Raw genomic sequence first — 19,089 nt, 5'->3', positions numbered from 1 at the left:
AGACAATGGCATTAGGGATAAGGGGGACTGGTTGGCAATCATCTAGTTTTCATGGTGTAGTAAAAAGGGTATCAGAATTATAATCAGAAGATCTAGATCCATATCTTTGTTTCATGTCTTACTGGCCTTTCTGAGCTTTAGTTTCTTTTGCTGCAGACAAAGGATAATAGTCCTACCACTCAGGCCTGTCATGAAGATGACATATATGAAGGTACGTTGTAAAGTATTGTGTTACAGACAAGTTCATTTTTATGAACGTAATTGGACATGAAGCCTGGTGATATTCTCTGGTTATAGGTTACTGTTCTCCCTAGGAGGTGGTTACAGTAGTGACATTACAAGATGTAAGTATGCAAGCTCTTTGGATAAGTAGAGTGGGTGGTAAGTACAACTATAAACTGGAATCCAGGGCTATAAGAGTGATAGGCCAAGTGTGTATGGATTCCTGTGAGAGGTTGAGACTGAACACAAATCTGTAGGTTACCAAGAGTTTGGGATTGCACCTGGGACCTGGCTTGCCACATTCTCCCAGCACCAACACCCATTTAATTAGCCACCTCCCACAGGAGGCCCTAGGATGCTTGTTAAGGTCTCTCCATCCACCTGGCTGGGGAATCATAGCAGAGGATTGCTGGCAGAGCTGATGGGCCAACACTAGAGGGGGTGGGAGGTGCAGGAGGTAGTGCTGTCCCAGGCTGTGGGTTTGAAACTCACCAGTCAGGAAGTGAGGCCGACAGACGGAAGGGCGGGCAGGGGCAGGGAGTTCTGGGGCACAGCAGAAGGGGCTTTCTGGGGTTTGGGGGCTGCGGGGCCATGGGCTTCGGGGCCAGAGGTTGCTGTTAGCCTGGCAAGACAGGTCTGGGCAACATGCATGCCCAGAGGCAGTTGGCTGTAGCTGCAGTGAGAGCAGAAGTCAAACGACATGACGTGGCCAAGCAGGCTCTAAGCCACCTCAGGAAACTGGCAGATAGGGTGGGCGACCCGGAACTTCGGGACAGCATCCGAGCCTCAGTGAACAGCATACAAGGTAAGAGAAGGGTTCTCTCGCAACTTGGGTGTATCAGCGACCAGCAGGGGTATAGAAGGGTTTGCCAGGTCATGCATTATTTCCCAATCAGCTACTTCCTTGTCCCCGAAATGGAGCTGAGACTCAGGGGAAGAATACATTTGGAAAGGATGGAAAAAGACATGGGAGGTGTCGTGGACTCTTTCTCCAATTCTGATCCTTCTCCCAGGGGATCAAAATACAGGTCACTGCTGAGCCGATCTTCTTGGCAATGGAGAAGTGGGTGAGCATGGGCCGTGACAGACCCATGGTAGACTTGGACCCTGCCTGGGGAGTCCAGGGCAGGAAGCAGTCTGGGGCAGGAGGTTCTGGGACTGGATAATGTGTTCATTCCCAGGACCCATGAAGGATCAGTGACCTCTTGTTCTCCAGCTGTAGAGAGAAACACACACACACACACACACACACACACACACATTGAAATACACCACACAGAGACTCTCATGTTTCCAGGCACACACTAACACTCACAGCATGCTCTGCACAGCCGAAGTGCAGAGAAGTCCCCAGGACTCTTCTAGGTCTGCTCTCCTCCCCATGCTCCTGTTCCTGTCTTCCCCCACATACCTTCCGCTCTACCTCCTTACTGCCATTAGAGCAAGTGATGACAACATAGGGAGGAAGTGCTGCCATGGCAACACCATCCGCCACATCCTCTTGCCCACCCCAGCCCTCAAGCCTGTGGTGGGGCCCTGGCAGGAACAGCTCATCCATCCATGAGACCCCACCACTAAGGAACTGATGGAGCTGGAGGTGGTCTCTGGCCTGCTCTCATCTCATTCAACTGAGGCGACAAAGAGCTAACAAAAGCAGGCTACTTTGCTCATGACAGGTGCCTGGGAGAAGCACGTCCTCCATCACATCCTGCATCACGTCCTCCATTCCCACCCTCTCCATTCTTAGCTGCCTACCTGGGGTGGTGGGTGGGGATAGTCAAGAAACCATTCTTTCCTTAAAGGATACCTCCTCCTGCTAGATCTCTATGATGGTAAGGGCACCAGACCATAACTTGGGGGAAGGAACAGTTTGGTTCAGGCTATCTAAGGGAGCAGTCTGATCCCCTTCCAGTGCCCTTCTGAAGCTAGTGCCCCTCTTATGTACTGTCCTGGACCCTTTGCCAAGAACTACAGCTGACACCTTCCCCACAGCTTTAGTGGTTGGAAAGGCAGACCTAGGGGGAGTGGCCCCATGGGACCTCCTAGGGAGGAACTCCAAGCCCCACCCCTGTAGAAGAAGAAGAAAAAAAAAGGTGGCGGGAGGATGGATGTTTAGATCTTGGTAGAGGAGCTTTGCTTAGCCCTGGAAAAGTAGGGAGTGAGAATATCTCTGAGAAGATTCCACACGTCATAAGTGATTTGCTCCACTATTTCCCTGAGAGTCAGGATTCTGTTCCCATTGAATATAAAGGAAAACTGAGGCCACCAATGGAAGGAAGGAAAATTAAGCCAGAACCAACAAATCTCCACTCTCTCAGAAAAAGACACTGAAGGGTCTCTTGTTTTGGGGATGGTGTTATCCTGGCGCTGCGGGGGCGAAGGGGGCGGCGGGGGTCGGGCCTCTGGGCGGAAAGGTTGCTGACCTCAGGACAGGCCCGCGGAGGAACTGGGTACAGGTCTTGGGAAGAACAAAGGGCCCCCAGTACCCTGGTACAGTCTCCCACTCTCACCCCCTACCAAGCTGAGCTCTTCGCCGGCTCCTGCCTCCAAGAGCCGCCCACGACGGACTATTATAGTCTCGGCTGCGTCAGGAGGATGGGACGCCAAATTAGGGGAACGCTGAGACTCCCTGAGTCCAGGGAAGGGGTCTACAAGGCTCCGGGGAGGCCTCCCCCGACTCCCATCCCACTTCAGCCTCTGTTCCCCATAGGCCTAACCCCTTCATCCTTCTCCCCAGGCTGGAGGACAGTGAGCCTTGAACTCCAGGGTCCCTAGAGGGGTGGGGGATTAAGAGCTGACGTTTCCCTTCTCTTTATCTCCTCTTTAACCTTCTAAAAGAGCCCTACTCCGAAAACCTCAGGAGACTGAGTGGTAACCAAAAGGAAGCCGGCTCCAGCTGCCTCAACTGAGGGACTCCTTATGTTCAGGGCCTAAATATCCCACATGTGGGTAACCAGGTGTGAGGATGGTGCCTCCATGAATCCCAAATCCCATGGCGGACCCACCACCACCACTACACACCCTGATCCTTCCTCTCTGTTTATCCCCGCTGTTTCTGAGGCACTCTTGGAGCTACGGTTGCTATGGAGACCGGATGCATTTTGGCATGGGGGGGTGTCAATCTGTAGACATATTCCTTCTCCTTCCACCTCGAGCTGGAGGCTTTGATTCACTTTTCGGTCCAGGCTCTTCCGAGCCCCCAGATGTCTCCCCGCCTGATGGCACCACCCCTCCTTTCTATGCTGCTAAGTTCCATGTTTGTCCCCATCCCCTGGGAACACTTTCCAAGTTCACTTTGGGACAGTTGAGTTCAACTTGTGGCCCCAACGATATATTGCGTACTGGGGAGGGGGTGAAGGTGGGCAAGGGAGCTGGGTCGTGGTTGAAAGGAACATGTGTAAGTAACTAGGGGAGACAAGGGGTCCTGGGAAAGGGATTTCAGGGTTCTCCACTTTCCCACTTCAGCTTCCCAGGAATTGGCACTGACCCCGAATTTGCTCTGTTTTCGCCGCAGACTGTCCATCCATAGACTGATTTTTACCCTTATCCCTAAATGCTACACCCAACGGTCGCTCTCCCTGTGTTGTGCTAGGGGAGGGGGCTAGATAGTTGGAGTAGATGAGTCCAAGTTCCAGGAAATCCAGCCCAGGGTTTGGGAGGGAAATCCAGTCCTGGATTTTGCACTGCCTTCGCATACAGCCTCTCTGGTGGAGAGACGGTGGGGGGGAGATAGGGTAGGGGGGGCGGGGGCCGCCTCCTCCTCAATGTGAGGGGAGCGCCCGGACACAGCGCGCATCCGGACTGAGCCGAGCCCCGACGAGCCCCCCAGACCCTTCACCCGGATCTCACGCCCCTCCCCTCCCAGACCCCAGACCCGTGGGTTCCCACCCCCTCCGGCTTCCCTCCTTCCTCCCCCGCCGGCGCCTGGATCTCCATCGCCAGCATCCTCCCCGCGCCCCTGCGAATCCCCCGCACCATTAGCTTCCCACCATCCTAAAGACCCGTTCTCCGACCCCCATCCGCAGCCCCTGTCCCTGGAGTCCCGATACCCCGCCCCTGACTCCCCCGCACCCGTTCCTCTTTTCCCCTAGCCTCAGGTCCCCTTTTTCTGCCCCCCTTTCCCCCTCTCCCCTATTTGCCCCCACTACTGTCTTCCCCGCCCTCCCCCGTCCATCTCAGCGCCCCCACCCAGGCTGGGGTGCACGGTCCGGCGCGCCTCCCTGGAGCAGCACCAAGGTCCCGGGGCTCCAACGGGGTGGGGGCGCAGGGCGGGGAGCATGGGGAGGGGGCGCCCCGTGTGATGGGAGGGGGGCGCAAGCGGAGGCGGCGGAGGCGGCGGCGACAGAGGAGCCGGGCCAGGGGCTCAGCGGGGTCCGGGGGCTGGGGGCAGCAAGCAGGGCGGCCCCATGGCCGGGCCCCCCTGAAACAGTCCGGGGGAGTCCCCTCCCCTCCCCAGTTCGGGGGTCTCGGGGCCCCATGAGCCGGGGCGCGGGCGCGCTTCAGCGCCGGACAACGACCTACCTCATCTCACTGACCCTGGTCAAGCTCGAGTCGGTGCCTCCGCCGCCGCCTTCTCCGTCTGCGGCCGCAGCAGGCGCCCCCGGGACCAGAGGTGCGGAGACCGGGGATCCTGGCAGCCCCCGAGGCGCGGAGGAGCCGGGCAAGAAGCGGCACGAGCGTCTCTTCCACCGGCAGGATGCGCTGTGGATCAGCACGAGCAGCACAGGCGCCGGGGGCGCCGAGCCCCCCGCCCTGTCCCCGGCTCCGGCCAGTCCGGCCCGCCCCATCTCCCCCGCTCCCGGCCGCCGCCTCTCCCTCTGGGCCGCCCCTCCAGGGCCCCTGCTCTCCGGGGGGCTGAGCCCCGACCCCAAGCCTGGGGGCGCCCCCACCTCTTCCCGGCGCCCCCTGCTCAGCAGCCCGAGCTGGGGGGGCCCGGAACCCGAAGGCCGGGCGGGCGGCGGCGTCCCCGGCTCGTCCTCTCCTCACCCCGGCACCGGCAGCCGGAGGCTTAAGGTGGCACCTCCTCCACCGGCTCCCAAACCCTGCAAGACAGTGACCACGAGTGGCGCCAAAGCCGGCGGGGGCAAAGGTGCAGGTAGCCGCTTGTCATGGCCCGAAAGCGAGGGCAAGCCCAGAGTCAAGGGATCAAAGAGCAGCGCCGGGACTGGAGCTTCTGCCACTGCCGCTGCCGCCCCTGCCGCTGGGGCAGGGGGAGCCGCAGCCATGACCTCTGGTGGGGTCGTGGCTGGGCCCGGAGCACGAGGGAAGTTGTCCCCTCGGAAAGGCAAGAGTAAGACCTTGGACAACAGTGACTTACACCCGGGACCGTCTTCCAGCTCTGCTCCTCCGCTAACTGTCCCAGCAACCCTGGCTCCAGCCGCTGCTGGCACCGCCGCCTCCGTGCAGCCGACTGGGCCTGCACCTCCAATCACTCTGGAGCCTTCAGCTCCGGGGCTGAAACGGGGCCGGGAGGGGGGCCGAGCATCCACTCGAGATCGCAAGATGCTCAAGTTTATCAGCGGCATCTTCACCAAGAGCACAGGGGGGCCTCCTGGCTCCGGGCACCCTCCTGGACCCCCGGGCCTGTCTTCTGGCAGCGGGTCCAAAGAGCTGCTGGGCGCAGAGCTCCGTGCCTCCCCTAGTGAGTAGGACCAGGGCCTGAGAACAGGGAGGGTGAGGGCACCTGGAATGCTTAGCTTTGGGTGGGGAGCCATGTGCAGAATTCAACTAGGGATGCTTTTCTCTTGGGTGGGTAGACGAACCAGGCTCACTTCTCTGCCGAGGACTGGGGTGAAAAATAAGAGGTCCTGAGGGAGGGCGGTGAGTAGCTACATTGTGCGACGACATGAGAAGCTGACTTGATTTCGGCAGGACTCAGAAAACCTCAGACAGAGCTTTCTGGGAAAATAATGCCCTTGGTCAGAGTGACTAGGAAATTGCTCCCCGAGAAGCCCCAGACCCCACTTCCAGCCTCAGCTGGACGCTGGGAGCATGGAAACAGTGCTTTGCCTTGTGCAGAGGAACATTGACGGTGAGGGGCATGAGGAAGCCTAAGTTTCTCCTGAGCGCTTAGGGCAGGTGGCATGAGAGTGACCTTGCAGGCAGCTCCTCGCCAGGGACAGGTCTTCCCCTGGGCTGAGAGCAGGCTAATGAGGCAGCAAGGAGGGACTCTTTCTTTCCGTGCAGTAAAGGCGGGTTGGGCAGTACGGGAGTGCTTGTCGGGTGGGTCGTGCTGAATACTTGAATGCGAAGTAAGAGGGGGCTGATAGGAAGCCTCCCTCCCCCACTGCCCACCAGGGCCCCAGAACCGTACAGAAACTCCCAGGGGGCTGACCGGGGGTGACTCAAGGGGGCGGAACTGCTGCAAAGGCAATTCTTACCCCCTGGAGACTTGGGAGGGGGTACCGGGAAGGTAGTGTTTTTTTGTTTTCCTTCGGAGGGGTGTCTATATTTCTTATCTTTTTTTCTGGAAGTGAGGCGAGGGACTCATGGTTCGGCTCACATTCCCGGAGAGGAGGCAGGTCCGGGAGAAGCGGGGGCGGCTCCAGGGTTTGGCTGTGGAGCGGGTGGGAGCAGATGGCTCCGGATCTCAGAGTTCCCGCCGCAGCTGTGGCGCCCCGGGAACGTCCGGCCAGTGTCAGGCGCGGGGGCTGGACCCGGCGGGCGGAAGGAGCATCTATCCATCCCTCCTCTCCGCTGGGCCTGTGGCTTTTCTCCGCCAGGGAACGGAGCCCTTCCCCACAGTTCTTTTGGAGGGTGCTTGTGGGGAAGGTTATGGGAGAGGGAGGCATGGAAAATCCGAGCACCATTCCTTGGGCTGTGGGGAGGGGTCAGGGCCATCACGCCATTGACCTTGAAAAAGGGAAGGGATATCCCTCACCTCAGTTTCTCTCCAGTGAAATGGAAATTGAGGAAGACCCACTCCCTTAAATGTCCCAGTCCCTCCTCCCAGGGTCTGCCCTGGGAATCAGGCAGAGGAGACCTTCTGTTATTCTCCTTCCACAGGGAAGAACCCACCACTGTCGGATCCCTGGTCCCCCCGGTCTGGAGCAGGGACCTACGTTTGGGGATGTGTTTTAAGGGAGATGCCATCTGAAGTATTTTCGTCTTGCTGGCGCCGTTGCTAAGCAACCACTGAGCGGCAGCAACAGCTGTGGGGAGAGCTGGCTAGGATGGGAGGACTGGGGACCACTCTCAAACCTAGCCTTTCTACACAGCTCTCCAGCCCAGGCAGGGTCCTGGGGGTTAAGGAAAGCTGCAAAAGAAGGAGGGGTAGCTGAGGCTTGGGAGTCCTCCTGGGCCTGGAGCATCCCGTCTTACGGCTCCTTTCCCATTACAGAGGCTGTGGTCAATAGCCAGGAATGGACTTTGAGCCGCTCCATTCCTGAACTACGCCTGGTAGGTAACCCAGTCCCCTTGTCTGTACAAAGGTTGATCTCCTGTCCACTGCACTCTCCTCTCTCCCCTTCCCTTCTTCCTTTTCCTCTCTCTGTGAGAGTAGGGAATAGTTTTCCAGTTATCCAGAGATTCTACCTTCATAGCACCTTCCTGGGGCTTCATACATCCTCACAACTTTTTCTTCTCTAGTCTCCTTTTCCCTGTTTGTCCATGGTCCCCTTGCAGGCTTCTCTTCAATTCTGGCATCTCTCCTTTGGCCCTCAGTGTTCTAGCTTACAATTGGGTAACACTTCCCAACCAGTGCCGAGGGTTGTGACATGCTCCTCCCCCACCATACACACATCTAGAATGTATTCTAAACCACACACACACACACACACACACACACACACACACACACGGTACTGAGTTGCTGAGCTTCTTCAGTTTGTGGTCCACTTGGAGCCTGGGATCATTTCTTGCCACACTCCTCGCCTCGTCCTCCCTAATGCTCTTTCCTGACCAACTGTCATCCAGGCCATGTCGGATCCTCTTTGGTGACTTAACACTGCCAGTCTCTTTAAGTTCTCTGGAATGTCCAGACCCAAGTGTCCTGCCTCTTCTTAATTCCCACAATCTCTGCTCCACGACCTCGTCCTCAGGGTGTGCTGGGTGACGCCAGGAGTGGGAAGTCATCGCTCATCCATCGATTCCTGACTGGTTCATACCAGGTGCTGGAGAAGACGGAGAGTAAGTTCTCAGGAGCCATGGTAGACTAGGGATTGTGGTTAGGGATCCAGGATCAATGACTATGCAGTGTGATCAATGAGGACGCAGCTATGGAGACCACAGGGAAGGACGAGGCCATGATAGCTAAAGGAGAGGGAGCTGGGAGAGGTCTGGTGACCTGCGACCGCTGACCTACTACCACTTCCAACCCTTTCGGACAGGTGAGCAGCACAAGAAAGAGATGTTGGTGGATGGACAGACTCATCTGGTGTTAATCCGAGAGGAAGCTGGGGCACCCGATGCCAAGGTGAGGGCTGAGGAATAGGGTAGGCAGGCTGGCTGGGGTCAGCACTGGCCGAAGGAGAGGGCGCTGGTTCCCCAGGTCTCCCTGGGAATAGCATTCGGAGAAGTAGACTTGTTTGACCCTCCATTTGCTCCCTCATCCCCCGCAAGTTCTCAGGCTGGGCAGATGCTGTGATTTTGGTCTTCAGCCTGGAAGATGAGAACAGTTTCCAGGCCGTGAGCCGTCTCCACGGGCAGCTGAGCTCCCTTCGGGGGGAGGGACGAGGAGGTCTGGCACTGGCACTGGTGGGGACACAAGGTAAGGAGGAACTGGGAAGGCACTGCTGATGGCCACTGGGGTATTGCCCAACACACGAAAGAACTCGATAAGGTGTGGAAATGGCCACTTGGATTCTAGTTACCTTCTGGAAGGAGCCTGGTCTCTAGATAAGGGAGTCATTAAACCAAAACAAACTTCCCAAGACCTAAGCAGAGTAAAGGGCGCTCTCCAGGGAGGAAGGGACAGCTGTAGTAGCAGTCTCCATTCCTCTGAGATGTCACCTACCTTGTGTTCTCACACTGCTATTTCCCAATGCCACCACCATGGGACACACAAAATCTCAGGCGCTAGTGCAGATAGAAAGCCTCTTCCTTCTCTCCCTTGCTACAGCTGGGTCAGGCTGACACCTTTCAAAGGAAGTTACCTAAACACAAAGAGAAAACACAAATGAAATGATGGAGAAAACACAGAGAGCAGAAAACCTTTTAGTTCTCAAAGAAGTGATTCCGAGGTGCTCAGACTCTCCACCCTGGCCAGGAAAAGCTTTTTCCACTACCTACCTGTGTCGAGCTGGCAGGACTCTCTGTCTGTATGCCTGTCCAGCAAGTGCCTGTTCCCACCTGTCGCTTGCCTCCTGGTTTCCTGCTACAGAGTGAGCAGTCCACATGACACCCATGGCATTCCTAGTGCTCATCCAGGTGTCCTTCCACTCAGTTCAGGGCCTGTTGGATTTGCAGGACAGGGTGATTGTTACTCGTGAATCTCACCCATTTCAGACCTTGTCAGGAAGCTCCACTCAACTCTGAAGTATTCTTGGAAGACACAGACACGCAGAGCTCACCCAGCCTCTTCATACTACAGCTGGGCCCAACACTCAAAAAAAAGGCTTTTACACTCCATTCCACTGGGTCCAGGAGAGATATTCTCTCAGACCTTGTCCATAGTAGGCCCAGGGACTAGAGTTCAAGGGAAAGGAAGGCAGGAAAAGTGGGGAAGGAGCCCCAATCCTGCTCCTTTCCTGTCCCCTCAGACAGGATCAGTGCTTCATCCCCTCGAGTTGTGGGTGACGCTCGTGCCAGAGCTCTGTGCGCTGATATGAAACGCTGCAGCTACTACGAGACTTGTGCAACCTATGGGCTCAATGTGGACCGGGTCTTCCAGGAGGGTGAGTGTGACGATCCCAAGATATGAGAGAAACAGGGAGCTAGAGGCCTAGGATATTCTTAAGGGTTTCTGTATCCAGGCTTCTCTCTGTGAGTGATAGGTAGGATATTAGCCTGTGTGGGAGGAAGGATGGATCAGGAAGGTCAGAAAAGTTTTACTTAATAGCCTCAAGGTCTTCGTGGGCTGGAAGAGTGGCAAGTCTACATGTGGCATGAAAGACACAGTGACAAGGAAGTTGGGGCCTATGTTATCTATTGGGGATTTCTCAAAGCTGGGTAGTGACGGGTGCTCTTGAGTGTCTGCCCGGCTCACATCTCCTTCCCATCCCCCATCCCTCAGTGGCCCAGAAGGTGGTGACCTTGCGCAAACAGCAACAGCTTCTGGCTGCCTGCAAGTCCCTGCCCAGCTCCCCAAGCCACTCAGCTGCTTCCACTCCTGTAGCTGGGCAGGTGAGTTGGGGTTTCAAGGTCCAAAGAGGGACTGGTAAGAATCAAAGGAGTGGCTAGAGATCCAAGGACAGGTACGGAGTACCCAAGGAGGTTGTGGGGGAGAGGCAGATAGAAATGGTAGTGACACCATTTGTAAAAAGTGCATCGGACTGAAAAGCAACAAGATTTCAAACACCATTTGCAACGTCCTTGAGCAAGTCACCTAAACCTCCCTAGGTTGTCAGGAAAATTATATGGCATACAACTTGTGAAGTCAACCTTGGTAAAATCTAAAGCACCATGACAATGCTAGTCAGGAGTTTTATTATTAATGATAGTACAAATAAATGGTGATGAAATCAAGGAATTTCTCGGATTCCTCATCCCTAGATGTAACTGTAGCTTGGTGGGGTGGCGGCATCTCAACTGTTCTGACTTTTCCATCTGCCTCCAGGCTAGTAATGGGGGCCACACTAGCGACTACTCTTCTTCCCTTCCATCCTCACCCAATGTTGGTCACCGGGAGCTCCGAGCTGAAGCAGCTGCAGTGGCTGGATTGAGCACCCCAGGGTCTCTGCACCGGGCAGCCAAGCGCAGGACCAGCCTTTTTGCGGTATTGGATGTGCTGACCTTCCTATCCTCCTGTCTCCTGTTACCTGCCTATCTTCTCTGGTTCCTAGACCCCTCTGTTGGGCCCTTATTCATCTGTCTTCCTTGGCCTTCCATCAGTGTATCCCTCCATCCATCCTCTAACTTATGCCACTGACCACTGCAGAATCGTCGGGGCAGTGACTCAGAGAAGCGGAGCTTGGACAGTCGAGGAGAGACAACGGGGAGTGGGCGAGCTATCCCCATCAAACAGGTGGGTGGTCCAAGGGCTGGGGACAGGCTGCAGGTAGCTGGTCTTCACTGGCTTTTCTCACAAATGTTTCTTTCCATACTACAGAGCTTCCTACTAAAGCGAAGCGGCAACTCCTTGAACAAAGAATGGAAGAAGAAATATGTTACCTTGTCTAGTAATGGCTTCCTACTGTACCACCCCAGCATTAATGTGAGTAGCAGAGACTGGTGGGACTTCGGTGCCCTTCCAGCTCGACGATTTGTGCCTCTGACAAACACTAATGTAATTTCTGGGATACTCCTGTTCTGTTCTCCTAAGTTTAGCAAGCATGGTAAAGGTTAGGCAGCTCCTATGTGCCCATGCTGGGGATGGGAAGGTGACTAGATCTCCCCAGGAACTTGCAGTCTAGTGGGAGAGCCTGGACAAAGGACCTCCATCTGGCTGGCCATTCAGGGAATGCTTTCTGGAGGAGACAATGCTGGGCCAAGTCTGTTTGGCTCATCCCCTAGAAGCTCACCCAACCCACTCAGCTCTCAGAGCCCTCTTCCCAGTCCCTCTCCAGCCCATACTATTGGCTGTTTCCCAGCACCACCAGAGAACGCAACCTTCCCTACACTTTCAACCCGCATACCCCTCCAGGATTACATCCACAGTACCCATGGCAAGGAAATGGATTTGCTACGCACAACGGTTAAAGTTCCCGGCAAGCGGCCCCCACGAGCCATCTCTGCTTTTGGCCCCTCAGCCAGCATCAACGGGCTGGTCAAGGACATGAGCACTGTCCAGATGGGTGAAGGGCATGGTGAGTAGTGGGGCTCACGACAAAGGGGCAGGAGAGTGGCCAGGGCTAGGGGAAAAGGAGGGGCAGTAAGGAAGTAGGGGCTGGGACTAGATAATCGGGAAGGTGGGTGATAAAGAGGGACCACAGAAGGCATGGGGCCCAGAGACTGAGTGGCTTACTGAGGTTTTATCTTCTTCCCCTTCCAACAGAAGCCACGACTCCCACCCCAAGCCCGAGCCCCAGCCCCAGTTCCCTGCAGCCACCACCAGACCAGACATCCAAGCACCTGCTGAAACCAGACCGGAATCTGGCCCGAGCCCTCAGCACTGGTCAGTGAGGACCCATCCTCTATCCACTGTTTTCCAGACCCAAATAGGATGGGGACGGGAAATGAAATTGGGTGGAAGCTTGGAGGCTGGAATCAGTGCATGAGTGGACACAGTGAGCATCTACTGGGTGCCAGGCACCAAGTTCAGTCATACCTTGTTTATCATAATAGTTAATACAAGTGGGTTCTGGAGCTAAACTGCCTGAACTTGAATTCTGGCTTGTCACTGGGCAAATTACTTGACCTCTCCATGCCTCAATTTCCTCATGTATAACATGGAGATAATAGTTTCTACCTCAGAGGGTTGCTTTGAGGCTTAAACAAACTGAAAACATTGTCTAGCACATAGTCAACCATCAATCAGTGTTTAGAATGTCCAAACAAGTGTTTGTTTGTTTATTTAAAATAGCAAGAAACATTGTAAAAAGTGATCCTCACAACAACCTTGTCAGGTCAAGATTATTGTCCCCATTTTAGGGATGAAGAAACTGAGGCTCGGAAGAGTAAGTGACTTGCTCAAGGTCTCAAGGCCAGTAAGTGGCAGAGCCAGGAACTGAGCGCAGGTGTGACTCTAAACCACTTATCTGCCCACATCCTCAGGAATGATCAAGAGGGACCTCCTGGAGAGGGACAGCTGAGGAGGGGAACCCTAAAATGCCAAAGCTAGTTCAGGGGAGGAGACAGGCTATGGAGAAATCAGGAAATCTGTGGAGGGGCAACTGAGGCAGCTGTATCCCCCTCCCTAAGACTGTACCCCATCTGGAGACCTGAGCCCCCTGAGTCGGGAACCCCCTCCTTCTCCCATGGTGAAGAAGCAGAGGAGGAAAAAATTGACAACACCATCCAAGACTGAAGGCTCGGCTGGGCAGGCTGAAGGTAAGGCCCTGGTGGGTAGCTGCATCCCCATCCTGGATCCTCACCCCCAGCTCCAGATCCCTGGCCTAGTTCCTGCAGGAGGAAAAGTGCCTGAGCTGAGTGCTTGACTATCATTACCACTTTGCACATAATTTAGTGGGAGATAAAAAGTGGATAGACATCCTCCAGCCTTGTCCTTCCTCCCATTGCCCGTCTAATGCCTTTACCCCAGCAGTCCCCAGCCTCCATGCTCAGTGACCCCCATAAATCTGTAGCTCCTGCTTCCTCTCCTAATGACCCTCTAGCTTCTGTTCCTGCCCTCAGCTCTACATACCACTCCAGCCCCTGCACCCAGAAGCCCCCATGACCCCCAGGAACTCAGCCTCTGACCTCATTGTCCCCTATTGACTCAGCTCCTGGACTCGGTGACCACCCAGCCCCTGTTCCCAGTAACTTCCCATGATCATGAAAGTCCCTTGACAGTCCTTGACCACAGTGATCCCCCTCTCTGTACCCAGTGAAGCCCTCAGACCCTCAAGATTCCTCCTGAACCCCAGGCGCCTTCATCCCAGGGCTGTGACCCACCTTCAGTCCCCTTCCCCTGTGTTTACTCAGATCCTGACCATCCCTTCCCCTCCCAGAGACCCAGCTCCTCATTGGTCATGATAACTGGTCCCCACGCCCCTGCTCTCTGCCGGGTGCTCAGACCCAGGTTCCAGATCTGCCTACTCTCATGGCTCTTGGCTTCTGCTCTACTCTGCTCCGGGGCCACTGACTTTAGTTCTGCTTTCTCTCCCCATCTGTCTGTCCTGCTTTGTCTCTGGCACTCTCTGTCACTCTCTCTCTATCTCTCCATCTGCCTCTTTTTCTTCTTTCTTGGTCTCTTTCTCTGTTCTGCTCTCTATTCTATCTCTATCTCCTTCGCTTCGGGAAACCAGCCAAGCGCAAAATGTGGAAACTAAAATCCTTTGGTAGTTTAAGAAATATTTATAAAGCAGGTAACAAGTGGGGAGCTGGGAGGGGCGCTCAGCTGGGGTGCAGAGGGGTGGGGGGTGACCCTGCCTTCCCCTGCATGTGCTCAAGCTTCCTGCTGTCCTCCACCCTCTGCTCCCCCAGCCCCTTTGCCCCACTCCCAGGGGCTTGGGATGGACATCAGGGAGGAAGGGTTCGGGGAAGGTGGCCCCTGTTTGAACTCTCTCCTTAATGACCCCATCCCATCCCCAACCCAGAGGAAAACTTCGAGTTCTTGATCGTGTCCAGCACCGGTCAGACGTGGCACTTTGAAGCAGCCAGTTTTGAAGAGCGGGATGCCTGGGTCCAGGCAATCGAGAGTCAGATCTTAGCCAGTCTACAATGCTGTGAGAGCAGCAAGGTCAAGGTAATGGCGGTAGGGGGCTTTGAGGGGAGAGCAGAGGTGAGTGTCTGAGGAGTCGGAGATTGGCTCAGAGGGACACTCAATAATAACCCCAACTCTTTCTGCAGCTGCGCACAGACAGCCAAAGTGAAGCCGTGGCCATCCAGGCCATCCGGAATGCCAAGGGGAACTCTATCTGCGTGGACTGCGGGGCCCCCAGTGAGCGCAAGGGGGCAGTGGAGGGGCCCGGGAGGGAGTGTGACTCGTTGGAGTTGGCGGATGCGGGGATACCCATGCTGATGGGCAGGGAGCCGACCTCTGCACTCCGTCCCCAGACCCCACGTGGGCCAGCTTGAACCTGGGCGCACTCATCTGCATCGAGTGTTCCGGCATTCACCGGAACCTGGGCACACATCTGTCGCGCGTCCGCTCGCTGGACTTGGACGACTGGCCGCGGGAGCTGACCCTGGTGCTGACGGCTATTGGCAACGATATGGCCAACCGCGTGTGGGAGAGCGACACGCGGGGCCGCGCCAAACCTACGCAGGACTCCTCGCGGTACGTGTGAGGAAACAGATTGGTGTGTATGTGTGTCTGTGTGTGTGTGTGTGTGTATCCGGAGAGGATCCCAGGGGTAGAGCGTCTGGCTGGTGATCCCGAGAGCCTTTGCCATTGATGCCTGGTCTTGCAGGGAGGAGCGTGAGTCATGGATTCGCGCCAAGTACGAGCAGCTGTTGTTCTTGGCACCTCTGGGCACTCCCGAGGAGCCTCTGGGCCGTCAGCTGTGGGCCGCGGTGCAAGCCCAGGACGTGGCCGCCGTTCTCCTGCTTCTGGCACATGCACGACACGGGCCGCTTGATACCAGCGTAGAGGACTCGCAGCTTCGCTCTCCACTTCACCTGGCGGCTGAGCTCGCCCACGTTGTCATCACGCAGCTGCTGCTGTGGGTACGTAAGTGGGGGTTGGGTAAAGAGTCTTTGAGGTCTCCATCTCGAAAACAGCCAGGCGGGGGAAGCCTGGTATCTCCAAAGGAAGTGGGCCTGGAAATCTTGGGGAGCGGCGTGCGGGTGACGTGCACGGGGGCCGCACGGTAACGCGGCTGTTTCCTCCCTCCAGTACGGCGCCGATGTGACTGCCCGCGACGCGCAGGGCCGCACCGCACTGTTCTACGCTCGCCAGGCCGGAAGCCAGCTGTGCGCTGACATCCTTCTCCAGCACGGCTGCCCGGGGGAGGGCGGCAGCTCAGCCACCACCCCCAGCGCGGCCACCACTCCCAGCATTACCGCCACGCCCAGCCCCCGCCGCCGGAGCAGCGCCGCCAGCATGGGCCGCGCCGACGCACCCGTCGCGCTGGTATAGTTGCCCAGTGGGGGAGACACCCCCACTCCCCCATGGGCCCGGCACGTCCGCAATGGGTGGACCTCTGGACAGAAGCACCCACTCACCTCTCGAATCCGCACCCCGCCCCACGGGAGCACTTCCCCCCACGAGGGCACAGCCCCCACGCCTCCCAGAAGACACCAACTCACCTCCCTCTCCCCAACGAGGCATGGAGACCCCTGCTAAACACGCACCCTCTCCACTGTTTCCACACTGGGATTGCTCTGGGTCTACCTGCTCGGTGTTTGCGGAAGGGGACGCCGGCGCCCGCACCGTGGTACCTGCTCTTGGGCGTTTGTCTAAGCCTGCTCGCGTCCCCTAAGGGTGGGGGAAAGGCCCAGTCCTGCCTGTGCTCGACAATCCCACGGCGGGAACACATACCCAGGCTGGCTCCTGGGGCGACGCCACGCCAGAGGGAGGGGTTAGTACGTGAGAGAGCTAGCCCCAGGACTTGGGGCCAATACTGGGCCCCCACCCCTTCCATGCTAATCTCACTGCCCAGTGAACGGGGAAAGGCAGCGAGGGGCAGGACCCCTGCTGCCCATGGGGGTAGGGGGTCCCCAACCCTTTCCGTGAAAGGGACCATGAGGAGTGGAAATAAGGATGTCCCCCCAACACCCACCCATGGATGGAAGCTAAAGGGCTGGGGGAGCCAAGAGCCTGAGTCCCTCCTCACTGCTATCTTGGGAGGGAAAAGGAATGACATAAGAACAGGCTAAGGGGATCGGGGAGGGGCCTTGTAATTTATTGTTTTGTTCCCCAACAAAGGCAAAGGGGTAGGGGTGGGCAGGGGCTTGGGGAGGGAGTTTCAGGGCAGGGGAAGCCAAGGGTGGGAAAAGGGTGGGGTGGGGTGGGGGTGCTCTTGGGTTGTGTCTGTGACCGTGACTGCGTACCTGTGACTGTGCAGCACCCGTGTGATCTGGGGTAGGGGGCACCCCTACAATGGGACCCCTCCCCCACTATTCTTCCTATCCAGCCCCTTCCTCCCACTGGAACAGCTCCAGACCCATCCCTAACCCCATGCTCCCTCCCAGCCAGGGTAAGAAGTGAGGTGGCTGGGAGGGTTTCCAGGACCCCTGCCCCATCCCCAGAAAGAGGGTGGTGGGGTGGACTTACCTGGCCCAGCCCTGCCTCCCTTAATCAACCCAGGCCTTGGGCCATCTGTGTCAGTGGTTTCTGTTTTTTCGTTTTTTTTTTTTTTTTTCCTGGCTAAAATATTTTGCAAAGGACCAGGTAATTGGGGAGGGGAGAGGGGCAGGGGCAGGGGGGAATGCCCCCATCTCCTCTGAGGCAGGTGGTGTGAGTCTTCAACAGCAATTAAAGAGGAAATGATTTTGTCTAGGGGGTGAGCTACTGGTCTGTTCTTGAAGAGGAGGGTCAGGGAATGGCCGTGGTCAAGGTGGGGAACTGGAGGTGGGAGAGGGCCAGCAGAGGGTGCCTCCTGTTGGGGCTGGTGTGGCAGGGTGGTATCCGAGGGCACTGAGGTAGCAGCAGGTCAGATACTTCATGTAAAACAGTTCTGGGTTCATGTAATAGGAGACAGACAGGTCAGAATAACAGTGGGGATCCAGGGAGCAGAGAAGTCACTGACTCCCAAGATGACCCCAGTTCTGGGAAGGAGTTGGGGTGTATAGCTTTGAGGAGAGGACTGGGAAGGGGCTGCTTGGAGAGGTGAGATGGGGTAGTTTTGGTTACGAGCAGGAATTTTGGAGTCAGATCTTATTTTGAAACTGGACCCTCCACTACTTAGCGAGGTTGCCTTGGGCAGGTTGGTATCTGTTTTTTTGTAATCTGAACAATATGTGTTCAGAGGGCACCTGGTAAGGGCTCCTGCACAGGCCTGTGGAGGACTGCCCGAGGCTAGCCTGCTCACCTTGAGCCCCTGGTACTATTAGGTTAGTGCAAAAGTATTGCTGTTTTTGCAAACCACAATTACTTTTGCACCAACCTTATAGAAGTAGAGCTTATTACAGTAGGGGTCCTTCTGCTGGCCAGGAGGGAAGAGGTGAAAGAGCTCCCAGCACAGAGGTCCCTGGTGTCCACAAACTCCATGGCCAGCCAATGCAGACATTCGACCCCCTCCATGTCATCTACAGGGCCACTGAGGCCACAGAGATCCATGGCCAGTGCCACAGCCAACAGCTACAGCACCTCCTGCTTCAGCATGTAGCCAGTCTTGCCATTTGTCCCAGAAGTGTTTGCCCTCGGAGAGGGCTGGGTGGGGTGGTGTTGGGCCAGCAGCCAACCCAGGCTGAGCACAGCCACCCCATGTGTTGTCACCCACCCTGATGAACCAATGGTCCAGCAACTTCCAGTAGAGGTGGTGCTGGCCCTCATCCTCTCTCAGCCCCATGATGGATGTTCAGTTGCTGTCGTTGTGCCACCAAGCTAACCAGGTGTGGTTGCAGCAACAGGCCCAGTTCCCATTCATATGGAGGCCCTGGTTCTGCAGGATCCTAGGCAGAGGGACCACCCAGCGCAGCAGCCTGACCCAGGGGTACAGGTACAGCGACAGGTGCAGATGAAGGTATGTGGTCTGGGACGGCAAAGCGAGAGGAAGAGGGCCAAATAGTAAAGAAGACTCAACTGGAAGACCTGGCCATTTGCCTTTGCAGTTAAGAGACCCTGGATTCCCCCTACTTTGTCTCTTTTCCTCAGAAGCTCAAGAGTAAGAGAGTATGGGGAGGAGACGGACCCTGGGGAGAACGGAGTTACCACAGGGAACCACCACAGGCCAGGGGGAAGTTCCTTCCATTTCCAGCCAGTGGAAGGTAGTCAGGGTGTCAGCAACCCCCCCAGCAGATCCCAACACTGAGTAATCCATGGGGTTCTTTTTTCGTGGGCTTCATCTTTGGCCTTGTGGGAGATGTAAAGGGTGGTAGTGGATGGGTGACAAAACAAGCCCTCCAGGTGGTGGCAGGATAGGACTCTAGAAGGGGATTCCCTGAGGGGCTGAAGGAGAACTGCTACGCATGCCACCTTCCTAGCTCGCCTTGGATTCCTCCCCCTGGATTCCTGCTGCCATCCCCCCTCTCCTCCCCACCCCACCTGCTTGCCATCTGCTACAC

General features: G+C 56.4%; 1 protein-coding gene across 4 annotated transcripts; it reads left to right on the top strand.

Annotated features, from left to right (window-relative positions):
- The first annotated feature begins 782 nt into the window (after nt 1–782).
- AGAP2 (ArfGAP with GTPase domain, ankyrin repeat and PH domain 2) lies at nt 783–17,362 on the top strand. 4 transcript variants are annotated; one of them, XM_033116921.1, is made up of 19 exons: nt 801–1,027; nt 7,562–7,620; nt 8,262–8,349; nt 8,550–8,635; nt 8,782–8,929; nt 9,921–10,055; nt 10,394–10,503; nt 10,937–11,095; nt 11,258–11,344; nt 11,429–11,533; nt 11,963–12,125; nt 12,314–12,433; nt 13,180–13,308; nt 14,226–14,285; nt 14,517–14,665; nt 14,770–14,860; nt 14,977–15,199; nt 15,333–15,588; nt 15,758–17,362. In XM_033116921.1, exons 1-19 carry the CDS (start codon nt 868–870, stop codon nt 15,998–16,000), a joined length of 2,571 nt encoding a protein of 856 aa, XP_032972812.1. In that variant the 5' UTR covers nt 801–867; the 3' UTR covers nt 16,001–17,362. The 4 variants fall into 4 exon arrangements, with proteins under 4 accessions (XP_032972813.1, XP_032972812.1, XP_032972810.1 ...); XM_033116919.1 differs by lacking the exon at nt 801–1,027 and adding an exon at nt 3,982–5,863; XM_033116922.1 differs by lacking the exon at nt 14,226–14,285 and having other exon boundaries at nt 783–1,027.
- The last annotated feature ends 1,727 nt before the right edge of the window (nt 17,363–19,089 follow it).

This window comes from Rhinolophus ferrumequinum, chromosome 10 (assembly GCF_004115265.2).
Source record: "Rhinolophus ferrumequinum isolate MPI-CBG mRhiFer1 chromosome 10, mRhiFer1_v1.p, whole genome shotgun sequence".
Lineage (NCBI taxonomy): Eukaryota > Metazoa > Chordata > Mammalia > Chiroptera > Rhinolophidae > Rhinolophus > Rhinolophus ferrumequinum.
This window is presented reverse-complemented; position numbering and strand designations above follow the sequence as displayed.

Coding starts and splice junctions, on each gene's coding strand:
- AGAP2 (XM_033116919.1), top strand. CDS start 4,699: ATGAGCCGGGGCGCGGGCGCGCTTCAGCGCCGGACAACGACCTACCTC. Junction 8,636..8,781: donor CTGGGGCACCCGATGCCAAG/GTGAGGGCTGAG, acceptor ATCCCCCGCAAG/TTCTCAGGCTGGGCAGATGC. Junction 13,309..14,225: donor CTCGGCTGGGCAGGCTGAAG/GTAAGGCCCTGG, acceptor TCGGGAAACCAG/CCAAGCGCAAAATGTGGAAA.